Source organism: Saimiri boliviensis, chromosome 5 (genome assembly GCF_048565385.1).
Source record: "Saimiri boliviensis isolate mSaiBol1 chromosome 5, mSaiBol1.pri, whole genome shotgun sequence".
Classification (NCBI taxonomy): Eukaryota; Metazoa; Chordata; class Mammalia; order Primates; family Cebidae; genus Saimiri; species Saimiri boliviensis.
This window is the reverse complement of record NC_133453.1, coordinates 53,847,078-53,870,167: the sequence shown is the minus strand read 5'-3', so window position 1 is coordinate 53,870,167 and position 23,090 is coordinate 53,847,078. Positions and strand designations below refer to the sequence as shown.

At 36.1% G+C, this 23,090-nt stretch overlaps 1 protein-coding gene across 1 annotated transcript; it reads left to right on the top strand.

Moving 5' to 3' along the window:
- Nucleotides 1–6: 6 nt before the first annotated feature.
- Nucleotides 7–22,490, top strand: ZC3H15 (zinc finger CCCH-type containing 15). The gene is made up of 10 exons (XM_003944210.3): nucleotides 7–235; nucleotides 9,139–9,240; nucleotides 13,952–14,063; nucleotides 14,731–14,883; nucleotides 15,660–15,751; nucleotides 16,900–17,082; nucleotides 18,275–18,421; nucleotides 18,564–18,665; nucleotides 19,528–19,651; nucleotides 21,671–22,490. Exons 1-10 carry the CDS (start codon nucleotides 161–163, stop codon nucleotides 21,859–21,861), a joined length of 1,281 nt encoding a protein of 426 aa, XP_003944259.1. The 5' UTR covers nucleotides 7–160; the 3' UTR covers nucleotides 21,862–22,490.
- The last annotated feature ends 600 nt before the right edge of the window (nucleotides 22,491–23,090 follow it).

The following is a 23,090-nucleotide window of genomic DNA, read 5'->3' as shown; positions in this document are numbered from 1 at the left end:
TCGACCTGTCGCAAAGGCTGAGTTTGCGGGGCGAATGAGCGACTCGCTTTCCGTGCGGTGCGGCTAGTGAGGCCCCGGTCCTCCTCCTCCTGCCGCAGGGCCGGAACCCCTGACAGTATACAGCTGCGCTTTAGTCTGGCCGGTGTCATCTGTCTCCGCAATGCCCCCCAAGAAACAGGCTCAGGCCGGGGGCAGCAAAAAAGCGGAGCAGAAAAAGAAGGAGAAGATTATCGAAGTGAGTACCCCTCCCCCACTCACGCCGTGAGACCTCGGGAAGCCAGCTCAGGGCTCCGGGCTTCCCTGGGAGCCGGCTCGCTTCTTCGGGCCACGTGTTCGTCCCTTAGGTCTGTGTGGCCCACTGCCCCTTCTTCAGCCCCCTGATGACGTTGGCACTCTCTCATTACGATAGTGACGCTGCTGGCACCCCCGCATTTGGGCTTTGCCTCTCAGCCCACACGCCCGTGATCACCCACCCATGCACCCGGGTGCGAAATGACCCCCGGGCCTGCCACAGGGTTTTGTCCTTTGCTAGTCCTCTCAGAATTGAGGACGTTTCCAGGGTTATGTCTGAAGAAATAGGCTGAACGGTCTTGGGCCAGAGTTTCTGGAAGGCCAACTCAGTACGAGTCTTTGTGTTCCTTATTTCTTTACCCCTCACCCAGGGGTGCTTCTTTCGAACCAAGAAATTACGACGTGGTTGCTTTTTCGATCAACCTCTAAACTGTTTCAGGTCCCATAAAGAATAGACGGACTGTACATCACCATCCAGTGTCTTGTACGCAGCGCTTGACACTTATATTCTGAAGTGGATTAAATAGAACAACGCCTTAAAATGAGATTAGGTTTCAGTGTCACTAGATGTGTGAAGTCCCATAACCCAATTTGTTGTGTGTGTGTGTGTGTGTGTGTGTATCTATGTATCTCTGTGTGTGTATATACGTATTCGTTGAACGCATTGAGCCTGTGGTTAACACATTGAGCCTGTAGCCCTTTAATGGCCGAGGAACGCTATTGATGTTCTTTCTTATTCTGCACTTGTTTTCCAACAATTGTATTGAGCTTCCTTAAAAAGTGAACCATATTTACATTACATAAACATATCATACAGCCCCCAATGAGATATTTGTTCCCTCGATTTCTGCTATTAATCCTCCTCACAAATAGGACGTCTTATACTTTAGATATAATTAGAAAAAGCCATGACCATTTTACCGCATAAGGTGTAAAGTCTGCTCATTGGATTTAAGAAACTGCTTAAGAGTTTTGGTATCTTTGGCCAAGTTCCAACTCTGAAGGAGAACTGGTATTCTTATTGCTAATTTGTGCTATTTAAAACAGTTATGAGGTACTGTAGTCAGACACTTAAAAACAAAATATTACCTGTGCGTTTGTGTTTTCTATTACCTTATTTGAGCCATCTGGATTCCTGGCACTTAGGTAACTCTCAGGGGTTGCTGATTGGATGGCATTCAGTTTTATGAAAACCAAGGACATTTTAGGGATGTTGTTTTCCTTGAGATTGGACCATGGTACAAAGTAAAATTCCTACTTAAATTAAATATCATGTAACAATTTATACTTTATGCATTGTAGAACTTTCACTATATCTAATTATTTTTAATTTGTAGGATTAGTATTTTTGTTTTAAGGCATTATGTGTGAAAGTTATTTATAGTTTCCATCAACTTTAAAAATGATGTATGTATTATGCCTCTAGTCATCTTGTGACAAGATTTTTTTTAGGTAAAGAGAAAGCGATTTTAGTTTCAATAATGAAGGTGTCTCCAAAGAAAAATGCAAAATAAGACAACTCTATTTTTTAACTAAAATATCCAAACAGAGTGGTGAAATTAAACCTGGTTTTGTGTTTTACTATGTGTTTTGAGGAATTTATTCACCCAGGTAACTTGCCACCTGAATTAAGACTTGAAACATTTCCATCACCCCACTAAACTTGTTTGGTGCCTCTTTCTATTCAATTCTTTCCACACGTGCAGCTACTAATTTTTTTGACAGGATAGATTAGTTTTTACCACTCTAGGAATTCATATAAATTACACAGTAGGTAGTGTTTTGTGTCCTTGTTTGTTTCACACCACACACTGTTTTTGAGATCCATCTATGTTGTTGTGTATGTTTCTAGTATGTTCCTCATTGCTGAAAAGTATTCTCTTGTATGGGAATCATTATAATATGTCATCTTTTGTGTTAGTGTCTCTCTGTACTTGGAAGAGCCAAAAGATACTATAATTGATGCTTGAAGAACGAACTTAGGATTTCAAATTGGGTTAGAGGCAGTGTTTGTTAAAATTTTGGCAGCCAGAATGGGTTATTTTGTGGCTAATGAAGTTATCTGTAGAGACCCTCACCTTGTTGGCATGATAGTACCCAATCATCTGTATGCATTAGAGCTACAGGATAGTCATCATTAGGGGATCAGGGAGGTTTGTCTATTTCTTTAAGAAGGATTATTCTTGACCACACCCTCAGGTAATTGCAGTTGCTGAATATGCTTGCATTTTGAGCTTCTTGCTTTTGCTAAATATGCTCGCATTTTGCCTCCTTATGTTTTGTTCCGTCATTCTTTAACCAAATCTGCAATACTGTTGGATGTGTGTCTTTGAGGCTGTTTCTGAAGACTGGGATTTGGCTATGGGTTCTTATTGAACAAGATGTTCAGCTCTTCCAGTTGTTTCTCAGTGAACATAGTTTCCTTCTAAATGTGTCTGGTACTTGCCTTTAGAAAGGTTCTCTGAGCCTGAAATGTTGTAATCTGGATGTTCTCTTATGTTCAGGTCCAGGGATCTGATGAGCTTTTTCAGGAAATACTGTAATAAAGTTTTTCAGACCCAGGTGCAACATTGATATTTGTTACTGATGGAGAGGTACAATAATATTTTGAATTGTAGTGTTAAGTTACAGCATTTGTGGAATTAGATTTATGGAGACTGTTCTGTTATTCAGCCTGGTTAGGAAATGATATAGTCAGCTTTATTTAATACTATAGGCAACTTTTTTTTTTTAATTTTCCTAGAAGCCTGACGTGTCTCAATAACTATTCCAAGAAGATAATTGATCTCTGTGGCTGTTATAATTTTGGAGGGGAAAATACTACTTTTTTATACTCTATTTTGACATGTGAAGGCTGATACTTATTTCAGAAGCTGGTTAACTTGGGTACGTTTTATGGTTGTATGACCTGAAATTCTAAATTGCTCAAAATTAATAGTTAACTAAAACATGTGTTTATAAGCAGCACTTTTCATTAGACTTTAAAATAATGGTTGCCCCACCCACCTCTTTCCTCTTCTTTACCGCTTCTGCCACCTCTATGGACCCTCACTGTGGAAAAACAACATGCAAATTTTGGGAACTCTAAGGAAGTTAAAGAGACATCAGAAAGGATAATTTAATGAAAGGAGCACTAGCTTTGGAGTCAGGGACCTGGGTTTGAATACTGTGTTTCAGATTACTAGCTCTATAGTTTTAGACAAGTTACAATATCTGTCTGGACCACAATTTTCATCTGCAAAATGCAACTAGTTCCCATGAATTAAATGAGACTACACATGTGAAGTGCCTGCCATGTAACGTATATATTCAGTAAATGGTAGCTATTATTATTACCTATTTTGATAGTGTATTATAAATAAAAATGTTAGGGGAAACAATCAGACTAATCTGTACTGTCTATACAGTGCTTAGTTCCTGCCCATTTTTTTATATTGCCTCCATTTTTTAAAATTTACCTCTTCAAATGCTCCAGAACTTGATGAATTCATTTGTATTAATACTTGCAAAACGAATATATGAAACAGTATTATGAAACACTAATGTGTTAGAAATTAAGACATTAGTCCCAAATGGCATATACTGTTTGCTTTCTTATAACAAAAATTCAGTGACAAATGGAAGGTGGCATTGAGCAATAGAAAGTCTGATTATGGGCTGGGCGCCTGTAATCCCAGCACTTTGGGAGGCCAGGACAGGTGTATCACAAGGTCAGGAGATGGAGACCATCCTGTCCAACGTAGTGAAACCCCATCTTTAATAAAAATCCAAAAATTAGCTGGATATGGTGGTCCATGCCTGTAATCCCAGCTATTCTGGAGGTTGAGGCAGGAGAATCACTGGAGGTGGAGATTTCAGTGAACCGAAATTGTGCCACTACATTCCTGCCTGGTGATAGAGTGAGACTCCATCTCAAAAAAAAAAAAAAAGAAAAGAAAAAATAAGTTTGATTATGGAAAGAGGGAAATAATCTTGGGCTTAGAGCAAGCAAATAAAAGATATCCAGCTAACTTGTATCAGCAAGGAAATAGTAATAGGGACCTTTTGAGACAGGATCCAGGTGTTGTAAAGGATGGAGCAAGAGAAGTTGGTTGCCAGTATAGAACAGCTCCCAACAGCCAAAATCAAATGTTGATTACTTGAAGCTGGATTAACCAGTTGTATAATATATATCGCATGGATGGACAACAAAAATACATTAGTGCATTTGGGAGAAAACTAATGAGGTAAAACAGTGACAACCTCTGCTTACTCTAATGTTCCAAGAGGTGGACTCTATTATAATTTGGGAACGTTGTTCAGTGTTGACCCACCCTTCCGCTGCTTCCCTTTTTATGGACATCTTATTTAAGGAGTGGAGACTGGCCTGTAAAAGGAATGGGATTACTTAAGGATGAGAGGGGGTGTTTTAAGTGAAACCTGGAATTGACTGAGGTTAAGGCTCCTTGGAGCCTCAGGAAGTCATCCTTTTCTTACTACCCACTTTCTAGACTCCTCTGTGTTCATTTCCCAAGTTGTCTTCTGAAACACACATGAACACGCAGTTCCTTTACTATTACATGACTTTTGAGACCTTATTAATCCAATGAGGACCGCTATTCCCCTAGTTTTATTTTAACTGTTGTTTCGGTTTCGGGTTGACTGCCTCCTTTTTTTCTACCTTATAGTTCAGGTTAACCTTTAGGTAAGTGTTGGTCCTAAACTCAGGAAAAAGGGAAGAAGCCTTTTTGAACCGTCCAGCCCAGTAACTTATCGAGGTTTCTCTGGGAAGTAGTTTATTAAAAACAGTAGAAAGAATAAGGAATTTGCTTGGAGTCAAATATACCTAGGTTCAGATATCATCTAGATAACACTTACTGGGCCAGAAAAGGTTCTCAGTGTTTTGGGGAGAAGGAGAGAAGAGAGACAAGCCAACTACAAGTGATAAATATACTAGCCCCTTTAATTCTCTCAGTAGGATATGTATTATTATTACCCTTTTTACAGTTTCGAAAGCAGGCATAGAGATTAAATAATTTGCTCAAATTTACTAACCTGGCAAGTAACCATGCCAGGGATTCTAACACAGGAAGTCTGCCCCTGGAATCCTTGCTGTCCACCACTGTCTCTCTGAGGTAAATCTTTTAACTTTTACAGCAACACTAAGTGAGACTCACTTTATGCATAAAAAACTGGCAAAGAGGGTAATTTACCCAGCTCTGTTTGGGATTAAAATTTGGCCAGTCTGGCTCCAGAGTTTATACTTCTAAATCTTTGCACTATACAGCCAGCCCCTTATTAACAATGTCACTTCAAAAGAATTGATCATTTCTGAGTTTCTGTATATCATAGAATTGTTGAGAGCATTCAGTAAATTATATATTCAGGGGTTATGTTTAGTAAATGCTAGATAAATGAGTGTCCCCTTTCTCTGTGGAAAAAATGAAAATTTCTCAGCTCTAACTTAGAGGTGAACACAACTCACTTATTATCTCTTTAAACTGGTTAATTATGTGCCGGAGCAGTGTAATGAAACCTGATTTTTTTTTCCTTTTTTCTTCTGGGATCTGGAGCTTATGCACCTTTATCAGAAACTGCGATTATAACAGTGCTTTATTTTCTTACTGGCCAGGTTCCCTTAGAGGACATTTTTCTTTCTTAAGTCTTTATCTGGCAGTATCTGCTTTGCTATTTGGCCTTATTTATTCATTATTTCTTCTTTATAGTTACATATGAAGCATGAGTTGAACACCAGTTATTCTCCTCTGGCAGAGCACCTGTAGATGCTGTTGTACTTTAATCCTGATCATATTTTTATCTAGAGTCTCCTCTCCCTCTTTTGAGAGCTCACTTTTTGTAAAGGAAAAGTATGGCATTTTATACCTAGTTGCAGCACTGTGTTCATCTGTATGTATCACATTATCTTGACCATCCATCTTAAAATTGAATTGAGTGTTAAACTTTCTTCTCAGGCCAGGCGCGGTGTCTCAAGCCTGTAATCCCTGTAAGCTGGCACTTTGGGAGGCCGAGGCGGGTGGATCACGAGGTCGAGAGATCGAGACCATCCTGGTCAACATGGTGAAACCCCTTCTCTACTAAAAATAAAAAAATTAGCTGGGCATGGTGGCGCGTGCCTGTAATCCCAGCTACTCAGGAGGCTGAGGCAGGAGAATTGCCTGAACCCAGGAGGCGGAGGTTGCGGTGAGCCGAGATCGCGCCATTGCACTCCAGCCTGGGTAACAAGAGCGAAACTCCGTCTCAAAAAAAAAAAAAAAAAAACTTTCTTCACTGTAGAAACAAGGGAAGCCATCCATAAAAGGCTCAGTGCAGAAACATCCAGTTTGTATGTGTTTCCTACCTTTTTTCATACACATAGACTGTAGGAAATTCATGTAGAATTTTGTATAATACCATGTTGGGATGTTAAATCATGATACAGGCATTTAAGTAAAAGAAAGCAAAGTTTTGGTATATGGATATAGATGTCGTGAATAAACAGATATTTCCCAATAAGAAATAACCATTTAGAAGCAAAAGCCTCTGTACTTTTTCATTTTGAGACTATTGAAAGATCTTTTACAGATCTTTGAGGTTGTTGTAAGCATTATGTCATGTTGGATGTTTTTAAATACTAATTGTCTCAATACAGTTATTTTCCATTTCTAGCTTGTCCACTTGGTGGTATTTTGTATCATACTTTCTACTCATTATTACTTTTTCCTTTCCCTTAGAAATAATAGCAAAACAAAGGCTTAGAAATGGCCACTTAATTTGTTTCATGCTAAATGCCTCTCAGAGGGTCTCAGATTACTTTGAAAAGACCTTTTTGCCTCTTCCTCTCTAAAACCACTCGTAAACAAGAGAAAGAAAAAGAAATACAAATTCTATTTTGAAATTAGGAGACATCTGTAATCTTGAACCTCAACATATGAAGACTGCAGTGGATGGATGAGTTGATAACTTACTTAGAGCAGAGTGGTTATGCCTGAGTGCTTGCCTAAGAGTGTGCCAGTGAGAAGCAAGAGAATTTCCTCTGCAAAATTCTGAAAAAAACTCAACCGTGGGAAGCACTAGGTAATACAGAAGGCAAGAGGCTGCAAACTAGAAGTTGAAAGTGTTAGGAGTAATTAATAATTCTTATCTACTACAACTCAGCCAGGTGACTACCTCTGCAAGAAACAGGAAGTGTCTCTTCTTGGAGATGGGGAGTGACAGGGAATAGGCCTCTGCTTCAGGAACACTAAGCACAGAGGAGGTGGGGTGTAAGCCTGAAAATGGAAGCCAGTAAGTCTGTGCAGTAAACTGAGACTCTCTTCTCCTTCCTAGTCTGTTCTCCTGTCTACAGTTAGACTTACTGCCCTCCCAGCTAAGAGGATCTTTCTCCAGAGAGCCAGAAAAGATACAGAAAAAATATTTCAGATATTAGCATTTGATCATTTCTTGTCAGGCTGGACACTCATTCACCTTAGGGAGAAGCTCACTAGTCAGGCCCACTTTATGAGTTTCTTAGGGCTGCTGTAACATGACTACAAAGTGGATCACTTAAAACAACAGAAATTTATTATGTCAGAGATCTGGAGACTAGTGTCTGAAATTACTGTCAGCAGGGCCATTCTCCCTTTCTCTGAAGACTGTAGGGAAGAATTGTTCCTTGCATTTTCCTGGTTTCTGGTGGCATCTGGCAGTCCTTGTCATTCTTTGGCTTACATTAGCAGTGTCACTCCTGTCTCTCTGCCTCTGTCTTTATATTTCCTTCTCTTTATGTCTGTGTGGTCCTTATTAAGGCATCAGTTATTGGATTTAGGGCCTATCTTAATCTAGTATGATGTCATCTTATAGTACAGCTGTGAAGACCTGTGTCCAAATAAAGTCAAATTTAAGATCAGGTGGACTTGAATTTTGTGGGACATTCTGAAATCCAGCCCACTACAGACCACTGCCCCCTCCCCAACACACAATTGCTCATACTTGTGCAATGACCTCTAAATGTTTTTGTACTGCATACTTACTATTTTTCTTTTTTTAAGATGTTTTTCTCCCCCAACCTCTTACTGCTTACTTACTAAATACGAGTAGATAGCCAAGGATCACCGTTAGTGCTTAGCACATAATGAGCATTCCATAAGTAATAGCTGCTGTTATGTTGAATATTACCAAATTATTGTATTAATAATATTCCAGACTTAAAGAAAATGTTGTTTAGTTTCATTTTAATAATATTCCAGATTTAAAAAATGTTGCATACCTTCAATATTTCTATTTTAGCAATAGCTATGAATATATACATTTCAGTAGTTTGCTTCCTTTCTTAAATTTTTTTTTGAGAATATAACATTTATTAAACAAAAAACCAGTATCTTCCTCCTCTTATGTAGTAGTCCCAAAAATATGTTCAGTATTGTATAACGCCTCACAATACTCTGAGTAAAAATGGATTATGCTATAAAGGAAGATTTGGAAGTGCTACATACTATATCCCCTCTGATAAGGGCTGTAAGATACCTTGTGCTTGAGAATTAAGAATCCTTTTAATCAAGCATTTTTCTAAATTTATTTAACTATAGGATTTCTTATCCCAGTATATGAACTCTGCATATCCCATAGTACTGATATCCAAAACATGCTATAGAGAAAGTTTCATAGAATAATTAATAATGATAATGTTAAGTATATATTGAATTGTAAAAAATCTGGGTGATGATTTAAATTTATATATTACCTTGAGTTGACGTTTTAGTATTTTACATGTTTTTATATTAGTAAAGAAGGATATGTATCAATAAATAAAAGAATGATTTTTAGATATCATTGGATGAAATATATGTTAACCTAAATTGCTAAGGTATTTCTGTGCTCTCTCTCATTTAGGACAAAACTTTTGGTTTGAAGAATAAGAAAGGAGCAAAGCAACAGAAGTTTATCAAGGCTGTTACACATCAGGTTAAATTTGGTCAACAAAATCCACGTCAGGTAAATAATTTAAGTTTGCATAGCTTTTTATGAATGTAGTATTAATACAGCCTCTGTTTCAGATTAAAATGACTGATATTATTATATAATTGTATTTCAAAACAGAATCCTACTCAAAACCTTTTTGCATCGTGGCCTTCATTACCATCAGTACCTCTTGGATATTCCTCCAAGCCATTTTGATAGAGCTCTCATTTATTCTAATAATGACTGCATGCCATACTTCAGTATAGGTGTATCATAGTCCTCCATATCACTATTCATAAGTGATCACTTTGTTTCCAGCTTTCTGACACTAAGACCACCTCTAAAAGAAATACAGGTGTTCTTACATGTGTTTGTGCTTTTATTTATGTGACATAAATTATCTGGTAACAGACTCCAGATCAAAAGAAATGGATTTCTAATTTTAATCTTACAAATTTGCCTGATTGCTTTCCATGGAGGCTGTGGTACTTCACATATTCATTTGCAGTATATGAGTAATAGGTACTAAAATTCTTTTTAGTGTTTTCCAATCTGATAAGTATAAAGTGATACCTTATTGTTACATTGTTTCCCTCACTACTAGAGAGTATCTTTTGTATACTTGTTAGCTGTTTGGGTTTGCACTTCTGACTTGCCTATTGAAATTATTCACTTTATTTGTTGTCTTCTTGTCAATTTATAAGATACCTTTTGTCTGCATTGCAGATAATTGGTGATATTTCAGTTATATTTTGCCACATACCAATTTTTCACTTATACGTATACATATAGTTTGATATTGCCAGATACATTGCTTGCTTTTTAAAAATATGGTTAAAAGGTCTCACCTGCCACTGAATTCTACATGTTTTTCCTAGATCATTTCTAATTACTTTATTTTTATAGTCTATAATTTGTCATATAAATTAATTTTATATATCTTAAAGTTCTCTGTTGCCCAGGCTGGAGTACAGTGGTGCAATCTTTACTCACTGCAGCCTCCACCTCCTGGGTTCAAGCCATCCGCCCACCTCATCCTCCTAAGTAGCTAGAACTACAGATGCATGACACCACATCCAGCTAATTTTTGTATTTTTATAGAGACGGGGTTTGGCCATGTCACCCAGGCTGACCTCGCAGTCCACCACCTTGGCCTCCCAAAGTGCTGGGATTACAGGCATGAGTCACCATGTCCAGACTAAGTTTGTTTTCTTGTAAATGAATAGCTGCTTCCAGCAGCATTGTTTATCCAACTGAAATACCACTATTGACTGACAATCATAGTCATACATTGTTTAATGATGTGGCTACAATCTGAGAGATGTGTTGTTAGGCAATTTAGTCATTTTGCAAGTATCATAGAGTACTTACACAAATCTAGAGATTACAGCCTACTATATACTTAGCCTATACAGTATAGCTGGTTGCTCCAAGGCATGTTACTGTACTGAATACTGTACGCATCTGTAACACATTAGTAATGATTCGTGTATCTGAACATAGAAAAGGTAGAATAAAAATATGATATTATAATATTATGGGATTACTGTCATATGTGGTCCGTCATTGACCTTAATGTCACAATGGTGTGCTTGACTGTATATTAAAGTCTCAAATAAGGCAAGTTTTTTCCCCAAAATGGTATGCTTTTTTTTTTTTCCTGGTTATTCTTAGGCATTTATTCTTTCATATGAATTTTTAAATGAGTTTATCCATTGGCAACTCATTTGGACAAAAAAAAATGTAACAGCTTTTTCTTCAGGTTCTTTGGACCTCTCACTTCTAAAGATTTCATAGACATGGATCTTTATTTTTTAAAGTACCTTCTCCCCACCATTTCTATCTGCTTTTCATTAACTTCTGGAAACACATTTTTGTGATGTAGGAGAAAAGAAAGAATTTCTCATGTGTTTACAGATTTTTTTTTGTAATTTGCCAATGAATATCTGTGAGATAAATTTCTCTTGCTCATGCTGTCTGCAAATCAGTGATTCAACACCTCCCTTTCACAACCATTTCCCCAGCTTGATTCTAGAATCTAAAACTTGCTCTTCCAAACTGCTAACTTAGTAGCCTAGTTTAGTTTAGTAAAAATTAATGTTTAGACCTTGCAGTCAGATAGAGTTGGGTGTGAATCTTCCTATCTTTTTTGTTACATGATCCTTAAATAGCAGCCCTGGTCTTTATCTGTATTGTGGAAGTGCACTTATTCCTTGTTGTGTTATTCTGGTAGTTAAATAATAAAATAATGTAAATCTTCTGATGAATATAGATACCAATATGTAAGAAGACTTGACTTTGTTTATTTAGCCCATTTTCTAATCCTGTTTCCTCTTCCCCAACTTTTTCTTCTAGTGGGAAGTGTTTTGAGTGATTATTTCAGACTTCATAAACCTGGGAAAGTTATGAAATTTGTGTGCTGGCAGTTAGATTTGATATTATATTTAATGTTATATTTTTGATACTTGCTTGAATAACTGGACATTTCTCTGTGAACATGGGGTACCTAACCATCATATATAACATTGGAAATGAGCAGTATTGTTGCTTTTAGAGCTGGACAGGAGGTATCCTTCTCTAGGTCCTGTGATATATGTGTCTTCTCCAGACCACTCTTTCCCTCAGGTAAGGAGTCAAGCCAAGGCGATGTGCCCACCCAGATTTTGCAACATCTCTTCCTACAGTAGTCTGACCCTCTTTTATCTGCCTACAAAGGCCTGTCCCCTATCCATACCATTTCCTTTCTTCCTGCCCTTTTGCCTCCCCCTACACCCAAAGTGGAATGAAATGAGGAGGGAAGAGGAGAAAGAAGAGCCAGGGACTGACTCTTATGTTACTGCCATGCTTCAATGTAGAACTCCATAGAGTCTGAGCATTTAAAATTTGAACCTGTCCTTCCAGCAAAAGGTATATTTGTCAAGTGGGATAGATAACAGGCCATATTTTATTCCTGAGCTTGATTTCTAATTTTAAATATTAAGATAAATGGCTTGTAGGCTTCCATTGTATTCTTGCTCTAGGCCCCACAAATGTTTGGGATGGGCCTGATAAGCAAAGGATGCTTCTATTAAAAATAAAATGACTTCAATTTTTTCTTTCAAAACATTTTTTCTGTTTAAACACATTTACATATAGGGTCATGTCCAGGATTTGGTATGTCTTTGACCTAATTATGGCATCTGGCCGTTTCTTTTCTAAAATTTCCTGTTTCTTGAACACATTTTGTCCTGGTTTTCTACCTGCTTCTTTGATGTTTCTAATTCTTTTTATTGGGCTTTTTAGGTTCTTTTGTCCCATTTTATATGGATTTTCTTCAAGGAAGTGTCCTTTGCTCTTGCCACTTTTTTGTGCTGTCCTTGAGTAATACATAGCCAGTATTTTAATTGTTATCTGTAAGCTGCTATTTGTAAAGTCTTTATCTCTAAGCATACCCTCTCTAATTTCAGTGGAATCAATATCCATGTCCAACTGCCTTCAACAGAGCTCCAACGAGATGCTCTGGGTGCATCTTTTACTGTGTATGTCTAAAACTAAGCTCATCTTCACCTCTTACCCTGAAACCTGTTCCTCCTGTATTCCCTGTCTTGTTTAACAGCACTAACCATATACATGATAATCCTAGATTCCTCCCCCTTTATACTTCATTTTCGTAGTCCTATCAGCTTTGTCTCCTAAAGATAGCTCTCTGTGTCTCCTTTTCTCCATTCTCATCACTAATGCTCATTTTAAGCTCTTGGGTTTCATTTTGTACAGCAGTTAAAACAGCCACTTTCCTTTATTCTTGGATTCCAAATCCATCCTCCACAAATCTTGTCCTCTTGATCTTTTACAAAATGTGACCTGATCTTGTTACTGGCTTACTTTGAACAGTTGAGTGGAACTCTGTTCAATCTACTGATACAATCTAAGCATCTCATTGATGTTTCTCATACTTTGTACCTCTAATCCCTGTAACTTTACATTGGCTTGCTCTTTGTGTATTTCTTTACCTGCCCATCAAGAAAAACGCATCCATAAGGTTATTGGCTCGATTTAATTTTCTTAGGTATCTGGGCATTCTTTGTTCCCAGAGCACTATATATTATATTATAGTTGTTGACATGTCTGTCTTCCTGTTAGAGTCTGAGCTTCTTTAAATAAGCATCTTTGTCTTTTCATTGTATTCCCTGTCATCTAACATAGGACCTGACATATAATGTTTGGATGAATCCTCTAATCATATTAGGTATGTAAATCGTGTGCCTGGATTATGTTATATGCCATGTTTTATTTTGAATTGTTTTGTTTAATCTCCTACATTGACCTAACCCAGTGTTTTTCCACAAGGGCACTATATAGGTATTTGGGGTGGTCTAATTCATTATCATGTGGGACGGTACATTTCAGGATGTGTGCTTCTCTGATCTTCAAAATAAACCTGTACATTTTTGGGGAGTGGGTTGTTTTCACAGAAGAATATTGCAGGTGAAAACTATTTGCTGAAAATGCTGGGCATGTAGTAAATGCTTAATAAATGCTTGTTGCTGTAAGCTTTTGCTTTTAACTAGGCATGGTACCATCATTACAATTTTGTTTAATAGTTTAACTACAACATTTAATAGACACTGTAAGGCCGTTGTAACACTGATATTAAAAGGTAAAGACTATAAATATGCAAGTATCTTTGTTATGTTAATGCTTACTGTGTAGTAAAAACAATTTTGTAAACAATCAAATTTACATTTTAAACCTGGGAATATTATAGGTAGCACAGAGTGAAGCTGAAAAGAAATTGAAGAAGGATGACAAGAAGAAAGAATTGCAGGAGCTAAATGAACTGTTCAAACCTGTAGTTGCTGCTCAAAAAATAAGTAAAGGTAAACTTTAAATTTCAGAAGTGTTATTTTTATCAGATATAGCTTATGCTAAAAACTCTATTTAATTTTGATGTTTATTTTCTTAAGATAATAAGCCAGGTGTGTCTGCAATGAAAATAGTACTCCCTTCATCAAAATTACGTATGTCAGTGGCTTGCTTATGGTTTCTCGCTATATGTTCACATCGGTGTCATTGTACAGCTAAATTGCAGCCATGCACCCCACATTTAAGGCAAAATTAGTAATTTAACAGACTGCTCATTGAATTGTAACATTCTATCTTTGGTAGTAGGCAAGGCAAAGCCATAGTTGAATAAACTGTATGTTCCAAGTTTCTGTCACTATTCTGCCATGTATGTTTGTTTCTTTTTTGCTTCTTGCCTTATTGACACCAACCAGACAAAGCCTGTGAAATATCCTATGTTCTTGTTTGGTTTTCCACCCTCTGTCACCTTTTTTAGTAAGAATAAAAGAGGAAAACTAGACATAAAATGCTAGAGAAAGAACTTTAAAGAAATGCCTTACCAGTCACCCACAAGTGCCGTTTTCCTCTCACATCAGTGAATGGAAAATAACAAGTTAACCAAAATTAATCCTATTTCAGGTAGAATCTATACTTTACAATCTGGCAGATTGTAATACAAATACCATATGCCGTTTGACACAGGTGCAGATCCCAAGTCTGTGGTATGTGCATTCTTCAAGCAAGGACAGTGTACTAAAGGAGATAAGTGTAAGTTCTCTCATGACTTGACTCTGGAGAGAAAATGTGAAAAGCGAAGTGTTTACATTGATGCAAGAGATGAAGAACTTGAAAAAGGTAATGTTTTTAAAAACATCCTCTTAAAAATAAATGTATAATACTTTTGGTTTCTGATAAGATGTTTATTAATTGGAAGAACCTTTCAATATTAATAGACTGTATTATGAATAATAATTGGGTTTATTATTCTTTATAAAATATTAACATTACCACAATGTGCCCTTTAAGTAACTGAAGATGCTTTAAAAAACAGTGATTTATTTTGGATTTGTCTGTCACCCTTTCCTTCAGTACTACCTTCTCATTTGTCCAAAGTATTTAGGAAGCTTTGGTAAATAATCTTAAAACTATTTATTTCTGCCTTTGGTGTTTTAAGACAAACATGAGGCCTGGAGAAGTGACTAATGCCTATAATCCCAGCACTTCAGGAGGACAAGGCAGGAAGAATCACTTGAGCCCAAGAGTTCAAGACCAGCATAGGCAGCATAGTGAGACCCCATATCTACAACAACAACAACAACAAAATAGAAAAATTAGCCAGGCATGGTGGCACATACCTGTAGTCCCAGCTGCTTGGGAGGCTGAGGCAGGAGAATTGATTAAGCTCAGTCAATCAACAGTAATTGAGGGTGGTCAAGGCTGCAGTTAGGCTTGATCATGCCATCATACTCCAGCCTGAGCAGCAGAGTGAGACCCTGTTTGAATAAAAGGAAAAGAAAAAGAAAAATGTGTTAAGCCATGAGTCTTATAAAACAGCATTCATGTCTAAGGAGATGTTTATTATGGGAGCAGTAGATAAAATTACAGTATTTAATCTTCATTTCTTTATTTAGATACGATGGATAATTGGGATGAGAAAAAGCTGGAAGAAGTAGTGAACAAGAAGCACGGTGAGGCGGAAAAGAAAAAACCAAAAACTCAAATAGTATGTCCTTTTCTTGAATTGAGTTGCTGTGATATTTATCATTAGGGAGAATTATGTAGCAAGGTATTTGGTGCTATTTTCTATTAGATTATTCTCTAAGTTACTAGAAAATTTGATTTCATCAAGACAAGGTACATTGAGCTTTATTTTTGGAATTTACAAATTAGATTTTATAAAATTACATTCTTGTTCAGGAATAGCTGAACAAGAGTAAAACTATGATACTGAAGTCCTTTAAATGCCATTTTCTGAAGTGAACTTTCTCAAACTTTCTCAATTATATATTCAAATAAAAATCTCTTTTTTTTTTTTTTTAATAGAGTAGAGGGTGGCCTGTTAAACAAGCATACTTAATAATTTACTTAGTTTTAATAGGGAGAAATTTTTTTTTAATTATAAGGTTTAAAATATTATGACATATGAATTCCAGAATGAATTTTTGGTAGGTAGTGGCTCTAGTATTCCAGAAAATTTACCTTTAAAAATTGGTTCCTTGTTTCTGAGACTCTGCATTTATGTCCATATATTTATTTATAGTTCAGTTACACTGAAAATTCTTGCTGTGCTAGAAAAATTTTGAATACTAGTTTCATACACATCTGTTATATTTGTTGGCAGGAGGTGGATATTGTTTGTTAATTTCTCTTATTTGCAAAGCTTATTACTTGAGGCTTAAATACAATTATGCCTTCCATCCATGTTGTGAAGGGTCACTCTCTTTTTTGTTCCTTTTGTACCTTGCTCCTGTATAGTGCATGTGATTAATTTTATTTAGGAAAGATCAAACCAAAGAAAATCATTTATTTTATTTTTTTATAGCCAATTGTATGTTCTGATTTGGGGAGTATATTTATAAAGGGTAACGGAAATAAGTCATTTTTGTATGATTCAGAGTTTAGAACAAGTGAAAACTTTGTATAGATTCCCTTTTAAGGGAATTTGCCATTCTTTTAAGTATTTTAAGATAACTTCTGTTGCATTTCTACATAGAGGATAGACAGAGCACCCTTACGTGCAGAAATGAATAGAATGTACTTGTGTAATAGAGCACACTTGGGAAGAAAATGTACTTGTTCCATATACTTAAGCGTTTACCTTGGAAATGGCCTACACTGAGCCACCGCTTGTGAATAATATTGTCTCTATAGGTGTGCAAGCATTTCCTTGAAGCTATTGAAAACAACAAGTATGGCTGGTTTTGGGTATGCCCTGGCGGGGGTGATATTTGCATGTATCGTCATGCTCTTCCTCCTGGATTTGTGTTGAAAAAAGATAAAAAGAAAGAAGAGAAAGAAGATGAAATTTCATTAGAAGATCTAATTGAAAGAGAGGTATCCTTTTCCTACCATAAAAACAAAGCAGTATTTATTGTGAAATTCTAATACTTACCACTTGGGGGCAATAGCCTGTTATGAAACGAAAAAAAATACTATGATCTATTCTCAAAGTTGCCCTACTTTAATTATTCTTGTATGTCTAAAATGTAAACCTTGCATTAGCCAATCATGACATTAATTTTAGGATTGTGAGTTTTTTAAGTACTAGCTATTGGCTTAACAAATTGTTTCTGTAAGATCAAGTTAGTAAAAATGCTTAGTTCTCAGTTTGAATTTTTGTAGTTTTAGAATTCTAACCCTGATATTTTTTTGATTTTCACTAGTAGTTATTAGCATATGTATGAAAGAAGACACTCTAGTTTTTTAATTATATGTTTTATCATCAGCTCTGGACTCAAACACTCAGTCTGCTTATAGAAGGGAATGAGTCTGAAGCAAATATTCAGCTACTCATCTTTGGCTCAGTGCAGAACAGTTTTAGTCTCTGCAAATTTTGAGATTATTCAAAATATTAGATTTAGGGTTGCATATTACAAACTATATCCATTTTGCCTTAAATAGACATATTGTTTAGTCTCACTCAGGATATAACATAGTATATTAGAAAATGTAGACTTCAGAGTCAGGTATATTTAAAATAGTTTGTATACTGGTTCTGTGACATGTTAACTATTCATCTTTGGTCAATTTTCCCATTACCCTTTGTTCACTTATTTGTGGGGATCAGTGCATTAGCATGTATGAAGTGTTTAATACCTGGCAGGTGTTGAGCTGTTCCGTATATTTATTATTTGATTATGGCCCTAAAGAGCAGGTGGGGTTTTTTCATTTAGTTTTGTTTTTCATTTCCTCGGGAACACAAATGAAACTTGGATATTGTTATGGTGCTTTTTATAATGCATTTATTATTTTCAGCAGTTGATTCATGTTAAAACAATTTCTTATGACAAGTTTTATTCACCCTCAATATTGAGAAGAAATCTAGGTCAGAAGAATATATTCTTAGTGTTTGTATCTCTGGATATTCATTTTGCTCATTGCCATGCAAAGTAAAAAAAAAATTATTCAAATTTAATATTTTCAGGATAGTTATAGGTAAGGAATTAATCATTTTAAGAGGAAACTGCTATGAAGCATTATTTGAGGTGACTTCTGTGGAAAAAAAATTAACTCTTTATTTTTTCAGCGTTCTGCCCTAGGTCCAAATGTTACCAAAATCACTCTAGAATCTTTTCTTGCATGGAAGAAAAGGAAAAGACAAGAAAAGATTGATAAACTTGAACAAGACATGGAAAGAAGGAAAGCTGACTTCAAAGCAGGGAAAGCACTAGTGGTATGTCTCAGACTCACCCAAACTGATTCTTTCTTCTTCCATTTTTAATTTCTGTGTCAAGTAAGATTTTGTCCTTATTTCATCAGTAACAAGGAATGTTTAGATTTTTGTCCTGAGTTTATATATTTGTGTTTCTGAATAGATCAGTGGTCGTGAAGTGTTTGAATTTCGTCCTGAACTGGTCAATGATGATGATGAGGAAGCAGATGATACCCACTACACCCAGGGAACAGGTGGTGATGAGGTAAGAGGAAGCTTTATGTCTTATCTCCTTATGTTAATTGAAAGAAACAATAGAGAATACTACAACATGGTTAAGAGCCATCAACATTAGAGCCACAGTGCCTGGGTTCACATCCTTATGTCAACTATGGGAAATTACTTAACTCTAGGCCTCCATCCTCATCTGTAATATGGATGTAATGATAATCTCTACATCATAGGGAGTTTACAAGAATTAAATGAGTTCATGAATTAGTAGTTCTTTATAGAACTTAGGACAGTGCCTAGTATGTTGTTGAGTGCTATATGTATTACCTGTGAAAAGTATGTTTTATCCACCCTTTAAAAGAAAAAGAGTTCTTTTTGTTTAATATTTTATGCTTAAAAAAAGTTATGGGACAAGTGCACTAATTTAAAAATACAAACTAGGGAGCATGAGAATAGCACAGTCATCTGCTTGTTGACAGATTAAGTAATAACAGATAAAATTCATTTTTTGTGTAGTTATAAAATTCTGGTCTCTCGAAAGAAAAAATCATTCTATATAAAAATGTAATGGCAGAGGAAGAAGTTTCACATACCACTTTGCTATTTTTTTTTTTTTTTAAGAAGTTTAGAAAAAAAATTTAACAATAGATATTTTGTTTTTTATAGAGACGAAGTCTGGCTTTGTTGCACAGACTGGTCTCGAACTCCTGAGCTCAGGTGACCCCTTTCTCGGTCTCCCAAAGTGCTGGGGTTACAGGTGTGAGCCTCCACTCCTGGCCAGTAATTGGTCTTTTGTTTTCACTTGGATCAGTGATGATTTTGGCTCATTAACATAAATGTCAAGAGTAAAATAAAACTGTTCTTATTTGTAACACTTTTTCTTTATGTTGTTAAAGGTTGATGATTCAGTAAGCATAAATGACATAGATTTAAGCCAGTACATCCCAAGAGATGTAGATGAAACAGGTATTACTGTAGCCAGTCTTGAAAGATTCAGCACGTACACTTCCGATAAAGATGGTAAGTATGCTAACTTTTGCCTTATTTTAAGAACTAGGAAGCTGTCTAAATGGGGTTATACCAGGCTTGGCAAACTTAGATGTGTGCAGGTACCAGACTGGTAACATAAATGTGTGGTTTGACCATATATAAAAGCAATAATAAAGAGTGAAGGCTGAAGACCTGAGCAGCTGGGTGAATATTAAAATCATTAACAAACTAGAAGGAGACAAAAATGAACTTGGAGTTAAAGCCAGTGAGTTTACTTTGGGACCTCATGAGTTTGAGATTTTTTTCATTATCCAAAGTGACACTGTCTAGGATATTGTATAGATATCAACACCCTGCACAAAATATCAGTGTTTTAAGGTAGGTAAAGGAAGGAATGCTTAGAAAAGACATTGAGAAGGTCAGAGAAAAATTAAGAAACAAGTTTCCAAAGAAGCAAGTAGGGTGAAAAAGAATATAAATAAGTTACTAATTGTAATTGGTTATAGGAATAGGGTGTCAGTTTCATTAAGACTGCAATAACAGAAGAAAAATGAATACAGCCCTCTCTCTTAATGTTTAGAGGGAAGACATGGTCATGGGAAGGGCTTTTTAGGATATGGAAAACCTAAATGTATCTGTAGGTCAGAGGAAGAGGATCTGGTAAGTATGTATCTGTAGGTGAGAGAAAGGGGATCTGGTAAGGAGGAAAAGTTGAAGATAAAAGGAAATTAGTTATGGAAGCAAGACATGAAAGTATGAGTTAGGTGTGAGAATGGAGGGAAGGCTGACTAGGATTGTTGGTATAATTTATGTCTAATTATGCCTTGAGTTAGGTGCTTAAAGAAAGGGGTGAAAGTTTGGCATCCTTGCTATGGGAGAAAAAGGCAGAAGAAATGCCAGTTAAGGGAAAAGCTGAGACAGAAAAGGCTGAACCTTACTTTTACAATGAAAGCACACAAGCTATAACTTGAAAAACCAGCTTGCCCTCCCAAGATCTGAAAGTGTTATCAAAGCATTGTCTTGCCTAGTATTTAGATTGACTTGCTTTTTATAGAAGTGGGCTTTGTTGACAATAGGCACAACTGCAAATACTTTAGAGATTATAAAATTCCCAAGACTTTGTCATCAGAGATGTTTGAAATAGCTGAAATCTAAATTAGGCCGTTTAAAAATGTCTTTGTGTAAATGTTAATGGCATGGAATAAAAAAGGCAGCATTTTTGTTTTCTCAGTCATTTTAATTTATAAGGAAAAGTAGCTGTATACGACTGACTAGGTTTTGGGTTTTTTTTAAACCATTTGATTTTATGATGAAGATTTCTGCTGTCACAATACACCACCATGATTTAAATACTATTTTCTTTTTTTTTTTTTTTTTGAGACAGTTTCGCTCGTTACCCAGGCTGGAGTGCTGGAGTGCAATGGCACGATCTCAGCTCACTGCAGCCTCCGCATCCTGGGTTCAGGCAATTCTCCTGCCTCAGCCTCCCAAGTAGCTGGGATTACAGGCACGCCCCACCATGCCCAGCTAATTTTTTGTATTTTTAGTAGAGATGGGGTTTCACCATGTTGACCAGGATGGTCTCGATCTTTTGACCTTGTGATCCGCCCGCCTCGGCCTCCCAAAGTGCTGGGATTACAGGCTTGAGCCACCGCGCCCGGCCCTAAATACTATTTTCAAAACCAGAAGCCAAGTAGCTGCTTATATTACAAACATTTTTTGGTTTCCATAACCATTTAGATAAAATACTGTATGGAAATTGACTAATTAAAATCTAATTGCTCGGTCATGTAGGGAACACAGAGTTGTAGAAGAAACAATTAAGCAGTCAAATGTCTACAGTGAAAAACAGTATTTTATAGTAAGTATAGATAATTGGTAAAAATAAGCTCAGAAAAGAATGATCAGTTCTTGCTGCAGTAATTCTAGGGAAGGCTTTCATGGAGAAAAGGAAAAGAGGAAGTGTAATATCAGTCTGTGTTGTCTATTTCTAATGTAGGATGGTGTTTTCTGCTTCTACACCTTACTGGTTCCAATTTTTATTTTTAGAAAACAAATTAAGTGAAGCTTCTGGAGGTAGGGCTGAAAATGGTGAAAGAAGTGACTTAGAAGAGGACAACGAAAGAGAGGGACCAGAAAATGGAGCTATTGATGCTGTTCCTGTTGATGAGAATCTTTTCACTGGAGAGGATTTGGATGAACTAGAAGAAGAATTAAATACACTTGATTTAGAAGAATGACACCACCCAAGTCGATGAAAAAATTGAGTCAGCTCAGCATGAGTTGAAATTGACTACATTAATTTTTTCCACCTAGAGTCAACAGGATGTTTATTTCCCATGCTGATTCTGGAGGACTTACCCTCCTACAAAAAAGGAATATTGTTCCTACGTCTTCTCTTCTGACTTTGGCTTCATCTCATAGTAAGTTCAGACTAGTTCATGATAAATTGAAAATATAATGGTCATTGCAGAAAATGATTGATTGTTGTAACTGTCCACCCAAGTAAAAAGTGTATCTGCTTTTCCATCTTTTGGTTTTCATTTGGGCATGTGCTATTACCAGACACAACAGACTTACATTTAAAATACCTTTCGTTTGACAGAGTTTTTAATGAGTGATTTAATTTCCTTTGTATTTGTATGTTTAGAAGACTGCCTAAAACGTGAGCACTGTACTTCATAAAGGAAACTGCATATGCAGATTCAGTATTGTATATCTTTGGACAATTAGATGGACATTTAAAATGGAACTTCTTTTATCTGACAGGATCAGCTACAATGCCCTGTGTTAAATTGTTTAAAAGTTTTCCCTTTTCTTTTTTGCCAATAAAGTTGTAAATAAAGACTATCATACATTAAAATCCAAATATGGGCCTTCTTTTTTCTATGAAAAATTTAACATTTCTAGCTTGAGTATTTTAACTAAATATCTGTTATAGTATCACATAAGGCATGTTTTCTTAATACTTATTACAGAACCATCTAGAGTACTGACAGCACTACTATGAATTTAATAACACAAATACTAAGCTTCCAAAAAGAGACTGTAGGTGATGTTAAAAAAAAAGAGTAACTTCTGAATTGATATATCATCAACCGAATTAAATATCACCTACAGTTGAATCAAGTACTGGTTAAGAACATTGTTGAGATCCATGGTGATAAAGTAGTACATACTAATGTAAGTGTAAACAAATTCACCAAAAAACTTTGGGCTGAGGGTTTTTGGGACTAAGATCCCATGAAAAATTAGGGTGATAATACATTTTAAATAAACACAATTTGCTAATGACACCTGTTTTATTGTTAAGTTGTGTATTTTCAAATACTATAATGCTGCTTTTGTTATTTGCAAGCAAATGGATTTTAAGGCAAGATAACAGCACTAAAATGTCAGGCAAGTTGGGCCCTAATCTCATTACTGCCTCAGATAAATGATTTTTAAATCTGTGAACCTTAGTTTCTTT

Excerpts from the sequence above, each read along its gene's own strand:
- ZC3H15 (XM_003944210.3), top strand. The coding sequence starts at position 161 with ATGCCCCCCAAGAAACAGGCTCAGGCCGGGGGCAGCAAAAAAGCGGAG. Across the intron at positions 14,064-14,730 it reads TGCTCAAAAAATAAGTAAAG|GTGCAGATCCCAAGTCTGTG; the intron begins GTAAACTTTAAA and ends CGTTTGACACAG. Across the intron at positions 18,666-19,527 it reads AGGGAACAGGTGGTGATGAG|GTTGATGATTCAGTAAGCAT; the intron begins GTAAGAGGAAGC and ends ATGTTGTTAAAG.